This window comes from Delphinapterus leucas, chromosome 6, assembly GCF_059928025.1.
Source record: "Delphinapterus leucas isolate spDelLeu-1000000601 "Yukka" chromosome 6, BTC_Dleu_Yukka2, whole genome shotgun sequence".
Taxonomy (NCBI): Eukaryota; Metazoa; Chordata; class Mammalia; order Artiodactyla; family Monodontidae; genus Delphinapterus; species Delphinapterus leucas.
The window spans coordinates 44039894-44060925 of NC_143134.1; the positions used below are offsets into that span (position 1 = coordinate 44039894).

The window sequence follows — 21032 nt, forward strand, 5'->3', positions numbered from 1 at the left end:
CATTTCTAACAAGCTCCCAGGTGATGCTGCTGCTGCTGTCTGAACACCACTCTTTTTTTTTAATTAATTTTTTTTTTTTTTTGGCTGCGTTGGTTCTTCATTGCTGTGCGTGGGTTTTTCTCTAGTTGCAGTGTGCAGGGGCTACTCTTCGTTGCAGTGCATGGGCTTCTCATTGCGGTGGCTTCTCTTGTTGCGGAGCACGGGCTCTAGGTGCGCAGGCTTCAGTAGTTGTGGCATGTGGGCTCAGTAGTTGTGGCTCGTGGGCTCTAGAGCACGGGCTCAATAGCTGTGGCACACAGCCTTAGTTGCTCCACAGCATGTGGGATCTTGCCGGACCAGGGCTCAAACCCGTGTTCCCTGCATTGGCAGGCGGATTCTTAACCACTGCACCACCAGGGAAGCCCCCAAAGACCACTCTTTAAGAACAACTGCCACAGAGTAAATTATTCACTGTCAGAACTATAGCAAGATGAAGGATTTGGAGAATTAATACCCCAACCTCTCTCTCCTACCACTGATCTCCTGCTGCTGCCTCCCATGGCCAAGCCCAAACAGAAGCTAAAGGATAAGGGATCCTGAGTAATACTGTCTGTAGAGGTCACCCTTCTAGAGAACAGAGCAGGGCAGAGAAGAGTGGAGAATGGACAGGGGTGGGGCAACAGAGAATAATCAGAACCACCATAAAGACAAGGATCCATGGAAAGATGGAGAGATAGATGCACTGACAGACATCTGAATAAAAGGATAGAATAATAATAATGGTTAATATTGAGTGTTCATTGTGTACCAGCCTCTAAACTAAGGGTTTTGCTCAGATCACCTCATTTAATCCTAAGAATTAAAAACTATTACCATTCCTCTTTTACAGATAAGGACACTAAGACACAGAAACTAGATACTTTGCACATGGTCACACAGCTAGCAAGTAATGTAATCTAAATCCCAACCTAGGCATGCTATGTGTAGAGCCTCACTCCCCTGTGCTGTTGTGTGATCAATGGCAGACAGGCAGTGTGGGATGGTAGGAAAGAGTGTAAATCTTAAAGATGCCTCAGTTCAAGACATTTATTTCCTTTGTGACCTTGTGCTCTGAGCCGCATTCCTTATGTGTTAAAAGAGATAATAATATGATAATAATAAAAACTACTTCCTAGGGCTTCCCTGGTGGGGCAGTGGTTAAGAATCTGCCTGCCAATGCAGGGGACAAGGGTTTGAGCCCTGGACCGGGAAGATCCCACATGCCGCGGAACAACTAAGCCCGTGCGCCACAACTACTGAACCTGTGCTCTAGAGCCTGTGAGCCACAAGTACGGAAGCCTGCGCACCTATGCTCCGCAACAAGAGAAGCCTCCGTAATGAGAAGCCCGCGCGCAGCAACAAAGACCCAACGCAGCCAAAAATAAATAAATTTATTTAAAAAAAAAAAACTACCTCCTAGTTTTTTGGGGAAAGTTAAGCAAGGTAACAGTGGTCAAGTCCTTGGTATGAAGTCTAGCACCTAGTAAACAATCAGAAATACTATTACTACTATTATTATTAATGGATGGAAAGAAAAATAAGTCAGAAATTTATGAGTGAAACACTCTCCCATCCAAAAGAGGATTCAGAGCTTGGGTAGGGATGGGTGAATGGGTGTCCCACATATTAATTTCTCTTCTGAGGACTTCTCTTCTGATCTATCTCCAGTTTTTCTCATAAGGATGGGAAATCACTCGTCCCCTCCCCCATCTGTCTATTCCTTGGAATCTGGGGATTTGTGTGAATATGAGCTGGCCAGCCCCCTCTCCTTAGAAATCCCCTCTTGGTTTCCAGGATCCAGAGGAAGGGAAAGATGAAGGGAGTTATGCCAGGCCAGGCTCCCTCCAGCTGTTCTGCTGACCCAGGTGTTGGGCATATGAAAATGGTAACTCAAGAAAGGGACAGTGCTGCTGAGTCAGGAGGTTGAATCCCAGAGGTCTGAGATGTGGGAAGAGGTGGTAGGCCTCCTTCCAAGGAACATTCCTTCTCAACTCTGCTTGTCTCAAGGGAGAGACTGGTCCCCAGACCAGGGATGGGCAGGCACTGTAATGACCTGGGGAGGCTACCCCAGGCTCCATGGCTGTTCTGAGGGCACCAGGGAGTCTTCTTCATCACCACCAGCACCAGAGAGAAGAACCACAGAGAAGAGAGTGAGGATAAGGGATAAACCTAGGGAAGGGCACGCAGCTCCTCACTCGGGCCCCTCCATCCCAACCATCATCTAGAGGCCAGCCCTATGGCTGATGACACAAATGCCACCAGGGAGGTGCTAGTGCAGACTCTCTCTCTGGAGCTGACAGCACAAGGTCCCCTTCTCTTGGCCAGACTGCAGGCTGCTTAGGTTCTTAGAGCTGAAACCAAGGAAAGCAGAAGAGAAGAAAAGAGGGAGGGCAGGGTCAGTTTCCGTCAGAAAGAGGGGGGCAGAGGGGAATCCACAGAATGGACTTGGAGGGGAATTTCTGAGCAGAGAAAGTGAAAGTTCCGGGCCATAAATGGGTGGAAGTGGCAGCTTCCTCCAGCTTCGTCCACTCTCACATTCCCAGACCCCTTCACACCCCGCACTTCTCGGCACTCTCACCCACTCCCAGCCAGGCCTCGGCTTCACACAGGCTCTGCCCAGATTCACTCACGCTCACAGCTTGCTGGCAGTCAGCCTCCGCTCATCCTCCATGGCATCCCATGCAGCTGCACTGCTAGCCCTCAGCCTGCTGATTCTCTGGACCTCCCCTGGTAAGGCTGAGGGGAGGCTTAGGGTGGGGGGCAAGTAGCAGGGGTGTCTAGGGCTCAGACTGCTTGACGCTGGACGTGAGGGACTCTGTGAGTTAGGATTGCATGTTTCAGTGAATCTGGGTTGTGCCCCGTGTGTGTGCCTGTGAGTGGCGGTGTACCTGGGTCCCTGAATTCCCATGTGTATCTGCCTCTTGGTGTATCCAGGGCCTATGACTACCCCCCTCTCTTCAGGCTCTATTTCCTGCTGCCTCAGTTTCACAGGCGGGAGAGAACAGTATATACTTTCTTAAGGTGGAGAGAATGGGAGACACCGGTCTATGAAGGGTCAAAAAATTTAACAACTCCTAAGATCTGCTAATGCCACCCTCCTGTTACCCACCCCACCCCCTTCCCTACCCCACATCCTTCCCCCAACTGACACTGTAACCAGCGTGAACTCTTCATTTGTGGGGAATTTGAAAAGACTTGGGAAAGAAGTTGGGGTGATCAGGGCAGCAGGAGGGCATTTGTGGGGCTCAGGACAGCGGTCGTTTGCCGAACTGCTTAGAAGTGCTTCAATATATTTAGCGAATATCAATCAGGTCTAGCTGCCGCCACACACAGACAGGCATCCTTAATGCCAGTGAGGGCTGTGGCCTCCGTTCCTCAGTGTCCCTGTGTCCTGACACTAATCCTACCCCAGCTCTGGGAGATGCCAACGACGCTGAAGACTGCTGCCTGTCTGTGGCCCAGCGCCCCATCCCTGGATTCCTGGTGCGAGCCTATCGCTACCTGCTCATCAACAATGGCTGCAGGGTGTCTGCCGTTGTGTGAGTTGCGGGACAAGCCTGACTAACCTCACCTCCTCCATCAGCCCCTGGGGAAACCCACCCCCACCTTCTTATCTCTCTTCTCCTTGCCTAACCCAACCTCTGCAAGGAAGCCCCTGAAACAGGCTCCTAGGTGTGGTCCCCAGCCGCTGTCCCTCACACCAGGGTCTGCCAGGAAGCTGGGTTCCAGGGCTCTATTTTCTCTGACCTCTGACCTCTGTCTCCAGGTTCACCACACTGAGAGGTCGCCAGCTCTGTGCACCCCCAGACCAGCCCTGGGTGGGCCGCATCATCCGGAGACTGCAGAAGAACTCAGCCAAGGCAAGCCTGGCCCTCCCCAGCCCTGCCTCCTCCCTGCAAGCCCCTGTCCAAGACCCCAGCTCATGACTTTGCCTCTCCTTCCTCCCCCAGGGAAAGCACTACAGCAGGTAGCCCATGACAGCCTCAGAGGGAGCCCTGTGTCTGAGGGAAAGAATGTGAATCACTGAAGCCTTGGGGAACCAAGGACCAGAAGGGAGGACCAGGCCTCCTGCTCCCCTGCACCAGACCTGACCCAGCTGGGGCGGGGCAGGAGCGTGAGCGTGAGTGTGAGTGTGGATGAGTGTGGTGGAAGCACAACTTCTCCATGCCCAGACTGCAGTGTTTCCAATAAAGCCCAGCTGGTACCCACGAATCCGTCTGTCTGCTCTCTGTTTGCTGTCTGTCCAGGAGGACTGTGATAGAAAGGGGGAGGTGGAATGGCCGGGTTAGTTTCCACCCTGCAGCCCAAGCAACGTCCTCATCGACCTCCACCTAATACGCTGTGTTCTCAGGATCAGCTCCCATGATCAGGGCCCCACCTCACGTCTCCTTACAGCCCTATCACACTCCACGGCTCAGCAACACTAAACCTGTGCCCGTCCCCTGAATGACCCAAACTCTCTCAGGCCTCTGAGTTTTTGCCCTCCAGGACAGGTGCTCAAGCATCCAGGTGTCTCAGGGATCTGGTGTCACTGGGGGCGGGGAAGGGAGTTGTTGGGAACCAGCTCTCATGGCTGGAGGAGGGCCAGGAGGCCCAACTCTGTTGCCTGGGGGGAAAGAACCCATCCACCCAAGCCATTCCCTCTGTCTGGAACACTCTTCTCTCTCTTCTGCCTGCCTGGCTTCCCATCTGGGTCTGGATGACTCCTCCTCCAGGAAGCCTTCCCTGACTCCACACTGGGTTAGGCAGCCTCCCTCCCTCCCAAACTCCCGGGGCCCTCTGCTCCTCTCCTCTTGCAGCACTCAAGATGCTGAGCTATAATTGTTAGTTTGTCAGCCTTCCTGAACAGGGATCTTGTCTATTTTGGTTTCCACTGTCTCCCTGGTATGAAGTACACGGCTTGGCACAAGGTAGTCACTCAATAAATATTTGTCTTGAGAGCAGATAAATATGTAAGAAAAGGGTCAGCAGCCAGAGGTGAGGGCCCATCTGTCCATATAGAATCTGACCTCCAGTCCAGCCCTCTTCTCTCACCCAGTCACTCTGGGCCAGGTCCAGCCCCACCTGGGTCCACGTGGCAATCCTGGGGCCATGCTTCTCAGGGATGCTGACAGACAGACCTGGGAGCCAGAGGTCAGAGTGGGAGAGGAAGGAAAAAGGAACAGCCAGAGAGCTGGGGAGATTCAGCATGGGGGGACCCCCACCACCTCGTAGCCACATGGGCTCCAGGGCCAAGGCAACACTGAGACCAGAGGAGTCACAGGGAAGGAGCCTCAGCTCTGGGAGACAAAAGCCCTCGACTCTTGGAACATCTCACAAGACTGCTCTGGGAGGAATGAACTCCTCGTGCCTGGGATGTCCTCTGGGAAAGCTGGCTGGTTGCCCAACTATGGCCCCTAAGGGCCTGTTCAGCTGGGAGCAGCAAGTCTGTGCCCCTGGGGTTGGTATGACAGCTAGTACACCAGACTGAGCATCCTCACCTGGGAACAGGGGCCACCGCTACACCGTATACCTTATCTGGTAACAAAAGCAGGCCTGGGCAGGCTTGGGCAAACTTGGAAGGGAAGCAGCAGTGAGGGGTTGTGCCAGCCCCTCCTCACTGAGCTGAGAGCATAGCAGCTTCTTCCTCACCTCTGCTCCTAGGATGAGGTGTCCAGAACCTCAGATAAATCAGGTCTTGGAGTCACAGGAGTGGGTGGAATGGGGAAAGTTTGCAAGAACAACTGGTATAGCCAGGAAATTTGGCTCTGCTACCTGGGGGAAATTACCCATTCATTCATGCATGCATGCAGCCATCCATCTAGCTGTCTCTGCATCCATTAGACCTCCACCCATCCATCCACCCACCCCCCACCAACTCATCCATCCATTAAGTCAGCCAACCATGGAGTTCCAGAGGTCATAGCTGTGGACACTCTTTGGACCTATGCCCTGCACCGCAGCAGGCAGAGGACAAACACAGGTGTGAGGAGGGAGTACATCCCCTCAAATCCTTCTGGGTCCCCAGTGAAACCAAGCAAAGTTCAGCCTGCCACAGAGGCAGAGACAAACTCACCCTCTGGACACTTGCAGAAACACACAGATGGAGTAGAGAAGGTGAGGGTGGGAGCCCTGAGGAGGTGCTACCAGGAGAGAGGCACCTGGACACCACCTCCCTGACACTGCCACAGGTCGGGGGGGTGGGCAGGGATGCAGGAACAGGTCATGAGCTCAATGCCCGGTCCACAATCCCCCAATCCTGTTTCTGCCCCTGACTGTGCAACTCTGGGGAAGTCCCTTCCTCACTGCCCCCTCCAACACCTTACTTCCCCCATCTGTCAGGTGGGGGATAGGGGGCTTCATTTTTAAGAGCCCCTCCAAACAAAGACTTAATTCCTAAATCTTTGGACCTTAGGCTAACCCTCCCCAGCATTCACACAGTCTCCCCAAAGTCATGCACATTCAGAAAGGTCCCCACTCGGACTTCCCTGGTGGCGCAGTGGTTAAGAATCCGCCTGCCAATGCAGGGGACACGGGTTTGAGCCCTGGTCCGGGAAGATACCACATGCCGCGGAGCAACTAAGCCTGTGTGCCACAACTACTGAGCCTGCACTCTAGAGCCCGTGAGCCACAACTACTGAGTCCACATGCCACAACTACTGAAGCCCGCACACCTAGAGCCCTTGCTCTGCAACAAAGAAAAGCCACCACAATGAGAAGCCCTCGCACCGCAACGAAGAGTAGCCCCCGCTCGCCGCAACTAGAGAAAGCCCGCACGCAGCAAAGAAGACCCAACGCAGCCAAAAATAAATAAATAAATAAATTTATTTATTTAAAAAATAGAAAGAAAGGAAAGTCTTCACTTCCCGGGGCCCCAGGGACCACCCTCTGGGAATAAAGGGGAAGCTGAGGTTCAGGAAGAAAGAAAATAATCTAGGTGCTGGTGAAGTGGCTGGAACAGCCCCCTGCTGGACCCTGAAGGCCTGGAGGGTGAAGAATTTCAAAGAAGCCTGAGCCCTCCCCACCTCTTCTCCAGCCAGTGCCTTTCCTCCCAGCTTTCTCCTTCCCTGTTTTTCCCACCCCCAGTCACCAACCCTCCCGGACACTAGGTCTTTTTCCCTTATCTCCCTGCCAGACACAGGAGGGCTTAGCCCAGCAACCTGTGACTTGTCCTGATCCACTTAAACATTCTCAGCACTCTGATTTCATCTAATCAACACCTGCCCTGTTTCACTATGATTCACTGACAAGTGTTGAGTCTTTATTTCAAGTTCTGACGGGCCTGCCTACCTGACAATGATGAAGCTGCCTGCTCTCTGAGGGGTGGGGTGGACTCCTGGCTCCCTAACCAGGATATGGGGGCCTTACTGCCTGCCTCTAAGTAGACACCTTCCTCTCTCGGGCACACGGCACTTGCTACAGGTTTAAGGCGGGCAGCTGAGTGACACTTCCCTACCTGAAGTCCTGTTGTCTCATCAGCCAACATCTCCCTAAAGGGACCTGACATCCCTACTTAGAGAGCTTCCAGCCTTTTTGTCCACCCCTATGGCAGACAAAAAGCTTCCTATCCACGGGGGAATTCCCTGATGGTCCAGTGGTTAGGACTTGGTGCTTTCACTGCCGGGACCCCAATTCAATCCCTGGTTGGGGAACTGAGATCACACAAGCCTCTCAGCCCAAAAAAAAAAAAAGGCTCCCTGATAGAGTTCCCAGGGAACTGCCAACATTGCTCTGCTCAGGGCCTGGCACAGAACAAGGCCTAGTACACATCTGAGTAACAGAAAATGGAATTGAACATGACCCTTTCCCACGATTACCCCACCGCCACTCACACCTGGAGCACATCCAGTTCTCGGGATGGGGGCTGTCTCAGTTACATGGCTAAGTGTTTGGTCAGAGCCAGCTCCATACGGTTTTGATCAGATTTTCATCATCTCATGTTCAATTTCTCGACAAGCCTCCACCACATACCCCCTTCTCCGGCCTCCGGGAAACTCAGAAACAGCCAGAAAACCTTGGGAATAAGAGCTTCACAAGGGAGCAGGACTCCCAAGTGGGGAGTTTCCTCTAAGAGGCCCTCTGTCAGAAGAAACAGGCACTTTTCTGGTCAGAGAACTTTCGTGATGGCCCCTGAGGCTCTTTCCACGTGGGAGGACTTGGCTCTGTAGTACTAGCTATATCACCACTCGTGCTTAACTAGGTGCTGGGCACTGCTTTAAGCACTATTATCATTCCTATGTTGCAGCTGAGGAAACTGAGGTGCAGAGGTTAAATAACTTACCCAGGCTGGATGGCCAGTAAAGTGGCAGAGCTGGGGGTCCTGGCTGGGCAGACGGGCTCCAGAATCTGACTCTTAGCTACCACACATACCACCTCTCTGAGTTGATCCACCTCCTAAATAAAAATGGGAAATAGTACAGCAGGTGCAGGTCTGAGGAAGTGGCCCTCAGAGAACAGGGAAAACCGTTCCTTTGAGGTGCTGACCATGTGCCAGGCTCCAAGCTGAGTCCTTTATATGCATTATCATTGCATCCTCAAACAACCCTATGAGGTGGGGATCACTAGTCCCATTCTATGTATGAGGAAATGAAGGCACAGAGAGGTAGAGTGATCTCCCAAGTCCACTCAGCTGGTGAGTGGCAAAGCTGAGACTGCAGCCCGTCTGCCTGACGGGTAGCACTTAGGCTGAGGGCTGGGGGCTGGGATGTCCAGATGAGGTAGAAAGGCTTGGCTTCCTAGGAAGAGCTGGGAAAAAAACAAGAGAAGAAGCTGAAGGTCTCAGGCAGGACCCCAGTGCTTGAGCTCAGACACAGATATGCCCCTTGGAGGCCTCCTGGGCCGGCCTCTCCAGCAGAAGGGGAGCCTGCTTCCCCAGAGCCTCCAGGAGGAAGTGGGCACAGGTTCTCAAGGTCTGCTCAGGCCTCAGTTTTTCCAGGAGTGGAGCAGTGGAGAAAAGGCTCAGCCTACAACTATGCCCACCTTCTTACCTCCATTCCCAGGGGAAGAGCAAAGACCAGGACCTGGTAATGTTGAAAGGAAAGGAGGAATGGAGGGCAGGGTTGGGATCCGGAGGGCAGGGATAGGGGAAGGACTAGGGGTCTGTGGGCAGGACTTCTGGAAGGAGTGGGCCTCTCAGGGGGCCTCTGAGCCAGCCTGGCTGGGGCCCCTGCAGGGCAGAGCTTCTGGGGACTGCAAGCGTCGGATCAGATCCTGAAGGACCTGCTTCTGAGGGCTGCTTCCATCTCCTGAGGGGCCAAGCATGGGGTGGAACCTCTGAGGATCAGAGTAGATGGGGGAGTCAGACCTCCCAGCCCACTTCTATTCCTAGGACCTTTGAGTCTTCCATGGCTCCGGAGGGGAAGCCTAAGACCTGAGCTGCCCTGGGCTCCAACCCGGCCGAAGTAGGATGGCTGTAGCTGTAACCGCAGCAGCTTCGACACTGCCCTATCAGACAACAGGACCCACCCCCCACCCACCACCCCCCAGAGTTCTGGATCTCAGAATCGCACTCACTGGAAATCTGGACCCATTACCATCAAAACCACAATCACCTTGCCGACCTCATACCTGTCAGACCATCACTTCAAGGATCCTCCCCCAAGAGGAAGACACCCCTTCCTACCAGGGATCCAACACTGTAAAGCTCTCCATCAATTCAGGAATCCTGGCAGGACATCCCATCACCTATTGGCATCCCCACTGCTGACAGGAGCCCCATTCATGTCAAGGTCACCCCATTACTATCAGGCCACCATTCCTCTTGGGAAATCCTATCACTGTCAGGAACACCCAAGCCCGTCAGGCAGGACAGCAGTGATGCACCACTCCAGGAACACCATTTTCCATGTAGTCTATGTAAATGGCACCTCTTGGCATGGCAGCCCTAAGTGTCAGATCATCTGTTAACACAGGGTCCCCAATGGTTTTAGGGCTGCCATGACATAGAGTCCCAGCCCTGGCAAACCCTTGTGTTTAAAGTGATGCTACATCACTGTCTGGAACCCAAAAATAGTTATTCGCGCCAGGCACTGTTCTGGGTGCTGACGGTACAATAGTAAGCAAGACAGATATTTTCTTGGGATTCAGGGAGCTGAATGTAATCCTTTGGGGATTCTACGATGGAAGGCAACATCTACTGGTAAGTAAGACTAATATAATAGGAAATTCCTCAAACACAGAAAGGGGTTAAGATTGTAGGCAGTGAAAAAAAAGATAAATACCTTGATAATCCACCCTACGGCTGTCCAACATCAACATGCATCCTTCTTACCAAACCCTAGACTTAATATTTTAAGGGTGTCACCTAACATAAGATCACTTTTGTTTATACAACCAAAAAGATTCACTGCTCCCCAAAAAGAGACTCTTCAGAGCCTTAGCAATTACCACACCTGTCTTAGCTTGGGCTGCCATAATAAAATACCATGGACTGAGTGGCTTAAACAACAGAAATTTATTTTCTCACAGTTCTGGAGGTTAGATGTTCAACATCAAGGTGCCGGCATGGTAGGTTTCTATTGAGAGCTCTCTTCCTGGCATGTAGATGACCACCTTCTTACTAGGTCCTCACATGGCAGAGATCTCTCTCTCCCTTCCTCTTCATTGAAGGCCACAGTCCTATAAGGCTAGAGCCCTACCCTTATGATCTCATTTAACCTAAATTACTTCCTAAATACCCTATCTCTAGATATAGTCACATTGAGGGTTAGGGCTTCAACATATGAATTCTAGGGGACACAGTTCAGCCCATAGCAAAAGCCAAATCTAAATCCAAGAACTCAGAATGACATCCATTCCTCCTCTAGTTTTGTTGTAATCTCATCCCTCTATTCTACAACACCTGGTGACCACCAGCAGCACACCTGATTGGTCAGGATAGGTTGGGTGAGGCTGCAATAACAAATGACACCTAAATCTGAGTGGCTGAACACAACAAAATTCTATGCTGCACACATACCAAGCCTGCTGTGAGTCTAGGCAATCTCTAGCACAGCTGTACTCCATGTGGTGGCTCAACATTCCAGGCTGCTTTGATCTCTTGGCATGTTCTTTCATCTCAACACATGTTTCCATGATGACTCCAGCCAGGCAAGACAGCAAGGGGAACCCTTCCTTAAATGCTTCTATCCACAAATGGCACATGCCATTTCTGCATGCATTTCATTGGCCAAAGTGGGTCATACCTCCATGCCTAACTTCAAGAGAGCAACTGCCAGGAGGAGAAGCAAACCAGAACCTTGGTGAGTAGTAGTAATATTACCACAACAACCTATATTCAAGAATGGAATAAAGGAGGATGAAAGAAAAGAGGAGTCAGTTAAAGAAATGGAGACATTTCAGAGCCAGGAAGGAAATATGAATAAAAGCTGTAGTCAGTAGTTCTGAAAGTAGTCCTGGGGCTTAACTAGAATTTATTACTTCTTTCTTATATTAGTTTTCTATTGCTGTGTAACAAATCACCACAAATTCAGCAGCTTCGAACAATCCAAATTTATTATCTCACAGTTTCTGTGGGTCAACAATCTGGGTACAGGTTAACTGGGTCTTCTGCTCAGGGCCTCACCAGGCTAATCTCAGGTGCCAGCCAGGCTGCCATCTCATCTCAGGCTCTGAGTCCTCTTCCAAATTCACTGGGTGTTGACAGTTGTGGTTTTAGGACTGAAGCCCTGAGTTCCTAGAGCTGCCTGCAACTCCCTGCTCCATGGCCCTCTTCACAACATGGCAGTTTGCTTCTCCAAGGGCAACATGACAGCATCTGCTGCTGCTTTTTATTTCTTAGCCCTAGACACTTTTTAAAAGGGCTCACCTGATTAGGTCAGGCCCACCCAGGGTAATCTCCCTTTTGACTAACTCAAAGTCAACTGATTTTGAGTCCTTAATTACATCTGCAAAGCCCCTTCATTTTTGCCATAGAGCATAACCTAACCACATCACTGATATCCCATCATATCCACAGGCCAAGAGGCCAAGAGGATCCCCTCAAAGCGAGGAGATTATACAGGACATGCACACCATGAGAGAGGAATCTTAAATTCTGTTTGCCACACTTGCTCTATGATTCATTCCCTTTACCTCCAACTGGCACTTCAGCTGGTTGACATTCTATGCCTGCTAAGGGACCCAAACCTTCATGCCCAGGGAATACTTGTCCCTGATGGTCCTGCCTGATTAAGGTTACAGGGGTCTTCCATGAACTTTGACCACTGGGCATGGCATCACCAGGAGGTATCCCAAGTACCCCAGGGATTACCCCCACATACATAGCTTCTCACACCACTTGCCTTCTGCTGCCTCACACACATCAGGATTAATCACAAAGCCCTGTCCCTCCTGAACCTCTGTGCTTGCTGTTCATTCCACCTGGAATGTCCTACCTCCTGCCTCACCCATCCTCAAGGCTCTGCAGAGCTCCCTGTTACATGTAGCTTCCCTTGCCTTCCCTCTGGCCCCCCTACCCCCCAGGCTCATCACCAGCGACACAGGTCACCTTCTGCTTGGTTTCAGAGGCCCTTGTTTCCTGCACGTCTCCTGAGAAAGCTCAGTCCAGGCCCAGAAACCCTGGGGCCCAGAATGGCCCAAACTGCAGAAAATAAAGGAGAGGGGATGTTCAGGAAATCCTGGCAGTGGCTGAGGCAGTCCTTCAAGCTGCTGAGGGCAGGAGGCAGAGAAGGAGGGTGTACTGTTGCTCAAGACTTTCCCCAATCCTGATGTCCAGTCACCTCCAGAAGTGCTGTGCAATATCCTACCCACACTTGGACTAAAGGGACAAGCTCTGCCCTGCAGGCTGGGCAGGGACCCTCTGGATATGGACAGAGGGTTTGGAGAAGGATTTGCGGGGTGAAGCAGACCCCCTCCTAGGATCAGGGACTTTCAGAAGCTGAGTCATCAGGCTTCTTGCCCATTTCCAGCTCCTTTCTGGAATAAGAGAGCCCAGGCTCCTCAGACCAGAGCTCCACTACCACAGGCCACACAACCCATTTTTTTCTAGACACTAGATGCCCTCTGCAGGCCCCATGAGGTTGGAGCACAGGCCAGGAGCCTCGCATCCCCTTTCCCTATGCACTGGATGCCCCCTGCAGGCCTTGTGAGGTTGGGAGCCACATGGGATGGATTAAACAGAACACACATATACACACAAACACAAAAGTGGGGACACCCTTACCCACATACATACGTCCATACCCACACACACATACACAGGCATATAATCAATCACACAGCCAATCACTCACATCTACCAAGGACACACCACAGACATTTAAGCATATAATCACAGTACGGACACAAGGGGACATATAGACACACATACACAATTACACACAAACCGTCATGGGCACACAGACACACATGGACACAATCTTTCCTCCTAGAGAAGAGTATTTGTTTGGAAGAAATATGCTAAAAAGCCACCTGGGGAACAGGGTAATATCATGAATGGTGGACTTAATAAAAGAAGGTACCTAAACTGCCTCTCAGTCTAATGGGACCTGTTGACTAGAGAGCCTTTTGTTTTGCTGGGCACTGGAGTGGTTACAGTTGTGGAACAGTACGGAGAAGAGTTGGGGTAGAGCTACTAAAAAGAGAAATTTGGAGTTTGCAAGAGCTTAATCTATATAACTCGTATGAAAGCGCATTCTTAGAAGTTGGGCTCCTGAGCTCAGAAAGCCAGATTGAACTATCCTCACTGCATCCCAGGACACCCTAAAAAGAGACAGCCCTCCTGATGCTGGTAATATATGGGAGGTGATGAATGAGAAAAGGGGATGGACCTAACTACCACTGAATGCACCCACTGTGAGTCAGGCACATGGACTACCTCACAAGATGCATATTATTCCCATTTTACAGATCCCGTTCCCTCGACTGTCCAGGGTTCTAAAACCGGATTCAAATACAAGAGTTTGAGTATAAAAACCCTGTTGTTTCCACTACATTAGTAATGGCAAAGGCAAGGAATATAAGTTTCCATTCCCTACTCATGTTCCCAACAATGACAGAACGTATGTGTCTTCCCCACTGATCCAGATCAGTGATTGGCAAACTATGGCCCAGCCAGCCTGCTGCCTGTTTTTGTAAATAAAACTTTATTGGAATATAGCCATGCCTGTTCATTTACATATTGTCTATGGCTGCTTTGGGGCTATAACAGCAAAGCTAAGAAGTGACTACAGAGACAGTATGGCCTACAAAACCTTATTTATTAGCTGAAACTTTAACAAAAATTTTGCTAACCTCTGATCCAAACCCAGCCTCAAATTGGAGTTGGCAAGTCTTCTTGCCTTTGGTGTCTTAGCATTGAAGGATGGTCAGATAAATAAATAACTGGGATGGATGGATAGATGGATGGATTGAACCAACAGATGGACAGACATATACGGGTAGTATATCAGAGTTTTTCTCCAAATATGTACCAATGTTCTGCCATTTATAAGCAATGAAACATTGGGTAAATTAATCTTTCTGGATCTTAGTTTCCTCATCTGTAAAATGGGGATAATAATACAATGATCATTATCTAGGGTTCTTTCTATTGCAAATGACAAAAACCCAACTTAAAGTAGCTTAAGCAAAAAGTTAAATTTGTCATATCACATAACTAGATTAAGATTTGGTCTACTTCAGCACTGGTTGGACCCAGGGATTCAAATGATGTTATCTCCATCTTTTAACTTGACTTCTCTCTAATTCTTTTTATGTGGAGGCCTCATTCCTGTTATAGACAGGTGATCTTCTAGCAGCAGAAAATATGGCCACTGGAAGCCTCAAGTCCACATTTGTATAGTGAGTGATCCAAAACAGAGGGCCTCTTTCTCCTAACATCAAAGCTCATGAAAAGCTTTGAACTGTGCTTGTGACACATACTCAGTTCTTCAATATATTACAGTGGCCAGGGAATGGAGTACTCTGATCAGATCACTATGGTGGACACAGCCACCAAGACCACGTGAAGTGAGAGAGAAATTCCCTAAAGGAACCAGGAAAAGGAGTATAAAAAAGTGTCTGCGTGAACAAAAGCATCACTCACAGCATTCTACTTCATAGATTTGTCATGAGAAAATGATTTTAGAGCATTTAGCATGGTGCATGGCACTTAAGTATCAACAAATGTTCATTATTACCATAACTGATAAATAGATGAATGGATGCATTAAATAGACAGCTAATGGTTAAACATACAGATGAATAAATGAAGAAGAAGATGTGAAAAGATAGATGAAAGGAAAGATGGGAGAATGGACCGATGAAGAGACAAAAATGGGGAGACATATGGACACATGATGGACGGATCGATCAATTGATAAATGGATGGATGATGGAAAGAAAAGGCAGACAAAAAAGGGCTCACAGTTAAGTTTGTCATATCATATGCTCTAGGGCTGGGAATGGGAAACAGAATAGCGCTCCACAATTGGTGTCTCCTGAGAGGTCTCCTCCTCTGGTCTCTGTCTCTTGGGTCCCTCTCATCAGGTGGGGGAAACACTTGCTCCCCTCCCTCATCTCTAGTTTCCTTGTGTCCCTGTGAGCTAACCAGCCCCTCTTCTCAGAAATCCCCTCTCAATTCCCAGGATAGGGAAGGCGTGGCAGAAGGGGGTGTTTTAAGCCAGGTTCCCCTCATGCTATCAATAATTCTCTGACTCAGTTTGGGGCACAGGAAAATAATAGGGGAGAGGGACAGTACTGGCTGGGCCAGGAGGGTGAAGCCCTAGAGTCCTGAGATGTGAGATATAGGAGCTGGACCTGCTTCCAAAGAACTTTCCCTTTAGCCCTGCTTGTCGAAGAGAGGAGTAGGTCTCAGATGATGGATGTGTAGTCACTGTGATAGGCCTAGGGAGACCTGGGAGATCTTCTCCAGCCTTACCCTGCTACCTGTGATTGTCCTCAGGGAATATGGGGGACCAGCTGGGTCCCATCTTTCCCACTCCAGTAGTCTTAGGACCACAGAGAAGAGGTGGGAGTAAGGAGAAACCTGGGAAAGAGGGAGGTCCCCTCCACCTTGCTCTGACCTCTAATCCTGAACCAAGCTCTGACCCCTAGCCTTAAAACTGATGTTCAAATGCCTTCAAGAGGACGACACTGCAAACCTTCCCCTAACAGGGACAATGCAACCCCCTTCCCTTGTCCAAAATGTTGAGTGCTGAGGTTCTCAGAGCTAAAGACAAAGAGTGGGAAATGGGGACAGGGAGACTACTAAGGAGTTATGAAAGGGAAAAAATGTTCTAGATAGATGGAGACAGTGGGGAGTGCACTCAGTGGAAAGGTATTCTGCTACCAACTCATGTACTGCAATTCAATTCAGACACTAACAACCCAGAGCTAGTGTTAGACTTCAGAGGTTTAAGGGCACAGTCCCAACAAGCCTGCCCCCACTTGAGATGCCAGTCACAAGTGGGATCCCCAGGCCACCTGCATTTCTGCCTAACTAGCTACAAGTCCAGAGGTCTTCAAACCCCCCTCAGGTCCAATAGTTCACTAGAATGACTCACAGAACTCAGAAGTGCTATACTGACAACTACTTTTTTGTTTGTTTGTTTTTTGTTTGTTTGTTTTTTTGCTGTACGTAGGCCTCTCACTGTTGTGGCCTCTCCCGTTGCGGAGCACAGGCTCCAGACACGCAGGCTCCGGATGCGCAGGCTCCGGACACGCAGGCTCAGCGGCCATGGCTCACGGGCCCAGCCGCTCCGCATCATGTGGTATCTTCCCGGACCGGGGCACGAACCAGTGTCCCCTGCATCGGCAGGCGGACTCTCAACCACTGGGCCACCAGGGAAGCCCTGACAACTAGTTTTTTATAAAGTATATATATCAGGAACATCCAAATGAAAAGACACACAAGGAGAGTCTCAGCGCAGAGCTCCCATGCTCTCTCCCCATGGAAACAGAGAGGGCATGTCACCCTCCCAGTACATCACTGTGTTCACCAACCAGGAAGTTCCATGAGCTTTGGTGTCCAGAGTTTTTACTGAGATTTCATACATAGGCATGAATGAATTGTTGGCAACATGACTTGATCTCCTCTGATGGACTGGCTCAAAGCCCCAATTCTGCAATGATATGGTTGGTCTTTCTGCTGACCAGGCCTCATCCCAAGTCACCTCATCTCTTAGCATCAACTCAGGTGTGACCCAAGGGGCTCATAGATAACAAAGACACGCGTATCACTTGAGATATTCCAAAGATTTAGAGTCTCCCTCTCAGGAACAGGGACAAAAGCCAAATTCTTTAGTATACAACAGACAGAGCCCCGCATCTGAGTGAAGGGATGTGAATTACTGAAGCCCTGGGGACCAGGCCTCCTGTTCCCATGCACCAGACTTGACCCAGCTGCAGCAGAGCAGGAGTGTCACTATGAGAGCGAGTGTGAGGGTGAGTGCGGTGGAAGCACAGCTTCTCCATGGTCAGACTGCAATGCTTCCCACTGGCATCCATGGATCTGTCTGTCACCTGTCTGTATGTAGCCCAGGCAGGGGAAGATAGGTATGAGACGGGAAAAGAGTGTGGGATGGTGGGAAGAGGATAGATGAATCTATTCTCCACACTTCAGCCTGAGGGAACTTTTACTTCACTCATTTCTGGTCATTCTCTCCCATACCGTCCAGCCACAAGGCTCCCTTCCCCCCTCCCCAGACCAAATAGGGCAGCTATTTCCAACCTCGCACACCGGGTTAATTGCTCTTTCTTGGCTTTACCAAAGCACACTCTACTGCCCCCAGCCAGTCAGCTTCGTCTATTGTAGTGATCTTATTGTCTCTTTTGATTCCCCTCACCCCTCCAACCTAGATGACAAGCTCTCTGAGGGCAGAATCTGTGCCTGTCTTCTCTGCTATATCCTCATGCCCAAGCACATCACCCGGCACATAGTAGTCACTCGATAAATATTTGTTGATTAGTGACTGCAGGAACAAAAATCACAAGAAAGGAGGTCTCAGCTCAGAGAGGAAGGGCTGTGACCCTCTAACTATGAAGTGACTTGGCCAAGGCCACTCAGCCAACGAGTATTCCCATAGCCTGGCCTGTCTGGACTGGGCCCTCTCTGGAGCCCTATTCCTCCTCTGCCCAGAATCATAAAAATAGAATGGGGCAAACAAGAAAGGCAATTGTCAGAGCAGAAGCCAAGAAGACAGAGAGGAGAGGGGATGGCAAAAGAGTACTGGAAGCGTCCCAAAGCTCTTTTCATACTGCCTGGTGCTGAGGTCTCCATCTTCCCAGGGTGGAGCTCCGAAATCTGACTCCACCCTTATAAAGGAGGGTCCGTACCCTGCCTCTTAGTAATAAGCCCTGACTCCACCCCTTTATTGATAGGCTCTGGCTCCACCTTCTGGACTATGCCTCCTCTGAAGAAATGCCCTGGCTCCGCCCCTTCCGGGTAATAGGTAAACCCCACCCCTAGTGCGTGACGGTGTCCTTGTGACGTAACGTACCGGCCTGTTTCCGGGGTGGAGCCAGGGAGGGTGGGCGTTTAGGCTGCGTCGACCCCTCAGCCCCCCTCCAGGTGACCCCAATCCCCGAAAATCCTCACCCGGGGCCCCAAATATCCCAGCCCCATGACCTCGAAGGCCTTTGGCTCTAACCCCCTAAATGCCCCATGCCCCCGAGGTGCCCGACCTCCCAATCCCTTAACCTCTAGTGCCTCCCAAATCTTCAATCCTACCCTGTCCCGATGTGGCAACTGAGTTTTCCCGGGGGCACCTGTCTCATATTACCCGAGAACAAGTCAGACTGGTCCAGAGAATGACAGAGAAGGGGATCCGGGATTGGGGAATCCTTGATCCAATCATGCCGCTCCCCAGGAGACGTTCGGAACCCAGGACATGTCGGGATTGAGGAGATACGAGGTGGCGCTGGAGGCTGAGGAGGAGTGAGTGGAGGCGGGGTTCTGCGGAGGAGGAACCTAGCCGCTCCGGGGTGGTGGGGGAGGGGCGGGGAGGGCGCGAGTTTTCTGGGGCGGGAGAAGCGGGAGGGGTGGGGCCTCTTAGGGGGCGTGGGCTGGAGGAACCGCCTCTAAAAGGCGGGGCGGAGCCTTCCACGAGAGGGGCGAGGCGTCCAAGGGGCGGAGTCGGTGGGGTCAGCCCCGCCCCGCCCCGCCCGGCTCTGCCTTCTCTTTGCAGGATCTACTGGGGCTGTTTCTACTTTTTCCCCTGGCTGCGCATGTGGCGAAGGGAGCGGAGGTGAGGGGGCTGCGATACCGCGGACCCGCCCAGGGCATGGACGAGGCTCAGTCCGGGAGAACCGATCGCGGGGAAGCCGGGAGCCCCCGCCCCGCCTCATGCCTGTGTCGGGTCGCCCCACAGCTCAGCGCACCCTCGGGAGCAGAAGCTGGAGCCTCTGCGGGGCCTGATGAGCTGTCTGTCAAGTGGACTGGGCACTGCTCCCCAGCGCTCCGGTCGCAGCCTCCCCCGCCGCACCCCCGCTGCCACTGCCCAGCCAGCTGGTGCATTAAAGATTTAAACCAAAGCCACCGTCCTGCCCTCCTGATTCTGCCGCCGCTGCCGCCATTCGGGCTGGGAGCCCCTCTCCACGCCGGCTGTTTCCGTATTGACAGGGCCTCTGTCCCTGATAGGGTGTCCGTCCGTGTCCAGGCTCCCATTATTCCTAAGGGCCCCTCATCAGGGTCAGGCCTCCCCTTACTACCAGTGATTGCCTTCCACCACCTAAGCCCCCCGCCCCACCACACACACACTCATCTCTATGAGTGGCCTGTATGGAGGGAGCTAAATAATCCTGGCTTTATCTTCCTCCCAGCCTTGTCCCCACATCCATAAATCCTCACAATCCCAGCTCTCTGCTTCCACCTTCCTCCTAGACAGGACTTTGCCAGGTGCCTGAAGAATCTTCTCCTGGGAGTGGATCTAAAATATTTTAAGCCCATAGTTGTAGGAAGTAGGCTGTGAGAGGAGGGAAAGATTCCTAGAAGCTGCTACCCTTGGCCTGCCATAGGGGAATGACTTAGAACTGTTGGAGGTCTTTCCGACAGTTAACACCCCAGCTTCTGGCTCCTCCAGTTGGATCCCAAGTTTAAAGATACTTGGTATCAGGGACTTCCCTGATGGTCCAGTGGATAAGACTCCATGCTCCCACTTCAGGGGGCATGGGTTCGATCCCTGGTTGGGGAATTAAGATCCCGCATGCCGCACAGCGCAGCCAAAAAAAAAAAGCAAAGGTACATAGATACTTGGCATCAGCCCCCCAAAGTGTAACCTCCCTAGGAGAACCCAAGGGCCACTGCTCCCTACCTTTCCTTTCTGTCTTGTCACCGAGTTGGGCTGAAACCCACTAGCTCCTGAAGTGATGAAGGGTCAGGGACTCCTAGTGGGTCTGCTTTCAGTTAGGGACTGGCCCCAGCACCAGGGAGGGCACCACAGAATTAAGTTAAAGGGACAGCCCAGTTTGTGGGTGGGGTCAGAGGTAACTTCCAGCCTGGTGCTGACCCTGCCATAGCAGGTTGTAGCTGGGAAAAAGACTTGGCCCGGGCTTCCCTGGTGGCGCAGTGGTTGAGGGTCTGCCTGCCGATGCAGGGGACACGGGTTCATGCCCCGGTCCAGGAAGATCCCACATGCCGCAGAGCGGCTGGGCCTGTGATCCATGGCCGCTGAGCCTGCACGTCCGGAGCCTGTGCTCCGCCACGGGAGAGGCCACAACAGTGAGAGGCCCGCATACTGCAAAAAAAAAAAGAGACTTGGCCCTATCTTTGGAGAAGCCAAAGGGGAGAGATGGGTGCATACCTGGAAGAATTTGTTTCTTCCTTCCCAGGCCTCTGGATTGACTGGTCCAGAAAAGACTCCAAAGTGTGTGACAGCCAGCCAGCTGAAGATTTGTGACAAGATGATGGTGCCTCAGTGGGTGCACCCGAGCTCTGGGGTACAAGTCCAGACTGGAGGGTGGGTGAGAGACCCTAAGGCCTCTGGTACTAGAAATTCAAGATGAGTGACCTCTGGGTTGTGGCCACCTTCAAGAATGGACCCAGGCTCTTGAGGCATTTCCTCACAATGTCTACATTGAGAACCCTGACAAAAGAGTACCCTGTCCAGCCCTGGGCC

General features: G+C 51.4%; 2 protein-coding genes and 1 long non-coding RNA gene across 3 annotated transcripts in view; 2 read left to right on the forward strand and 1 right to left on the reverse strand.

Annotated features, from left to right (window-relative positions):
• Nucleotides 1-18881, reverse strand: part of LOC115803836 (uncharacterized) — a 132513-nt gene extending 113632 nt beyond the window's left edge. The window contains exons 1-2 of the long non-coding RNA XR_016393535.1: nt 18699-18881; nt 8279-8391 (exon numbers count right to left, since the gene is read on the reverse strand). This is a non-coding gene — a long non-coding RNA (uncharacterized LOC115803836). The remainder of the gene's footprint in view (nt 1-8278; nt 8392-18698) is intronic.
• On the forward strand, nt 2353-3944 carry CCL19 (C-C motif chemokine ligand 19). The gene is made up of 3 exons (XM_022551672.3): nt 2353-2748; nt 3431-3557; nt 3785-3944. The coding sequence occupies exons 1-3, from the start codon at nt 2511-2513 to the stop codon at nt 3942-3944; spliced, it is 525 nt and encodes a 174-aa protein (XP_022407380.3). The 5' UTR covers nt 2353-2510.
• On the forward strand, nt 18067-20243 carry LOC111163186 (uncharacterized). Its single transcript, XM_022551675.3, has 4 exons — nt 18067-18487; nt 18786-18853; nt 19104-19163; nt 19287-20243. The coding sequence occupies exons 2-4, from the start codon at nt 18807-18809 to the stop codon at nt 19441-19443; spliced, it is 264 nt and encodes an 87-aa protein (XP_022407383.1). The 5' UTR covers nt 18067-18487; nt 18786-18806; the 3' UTR covers nt 19444-20243.
• Nucleotides 20244-21032: the final 789 nt, after the last annotated feature.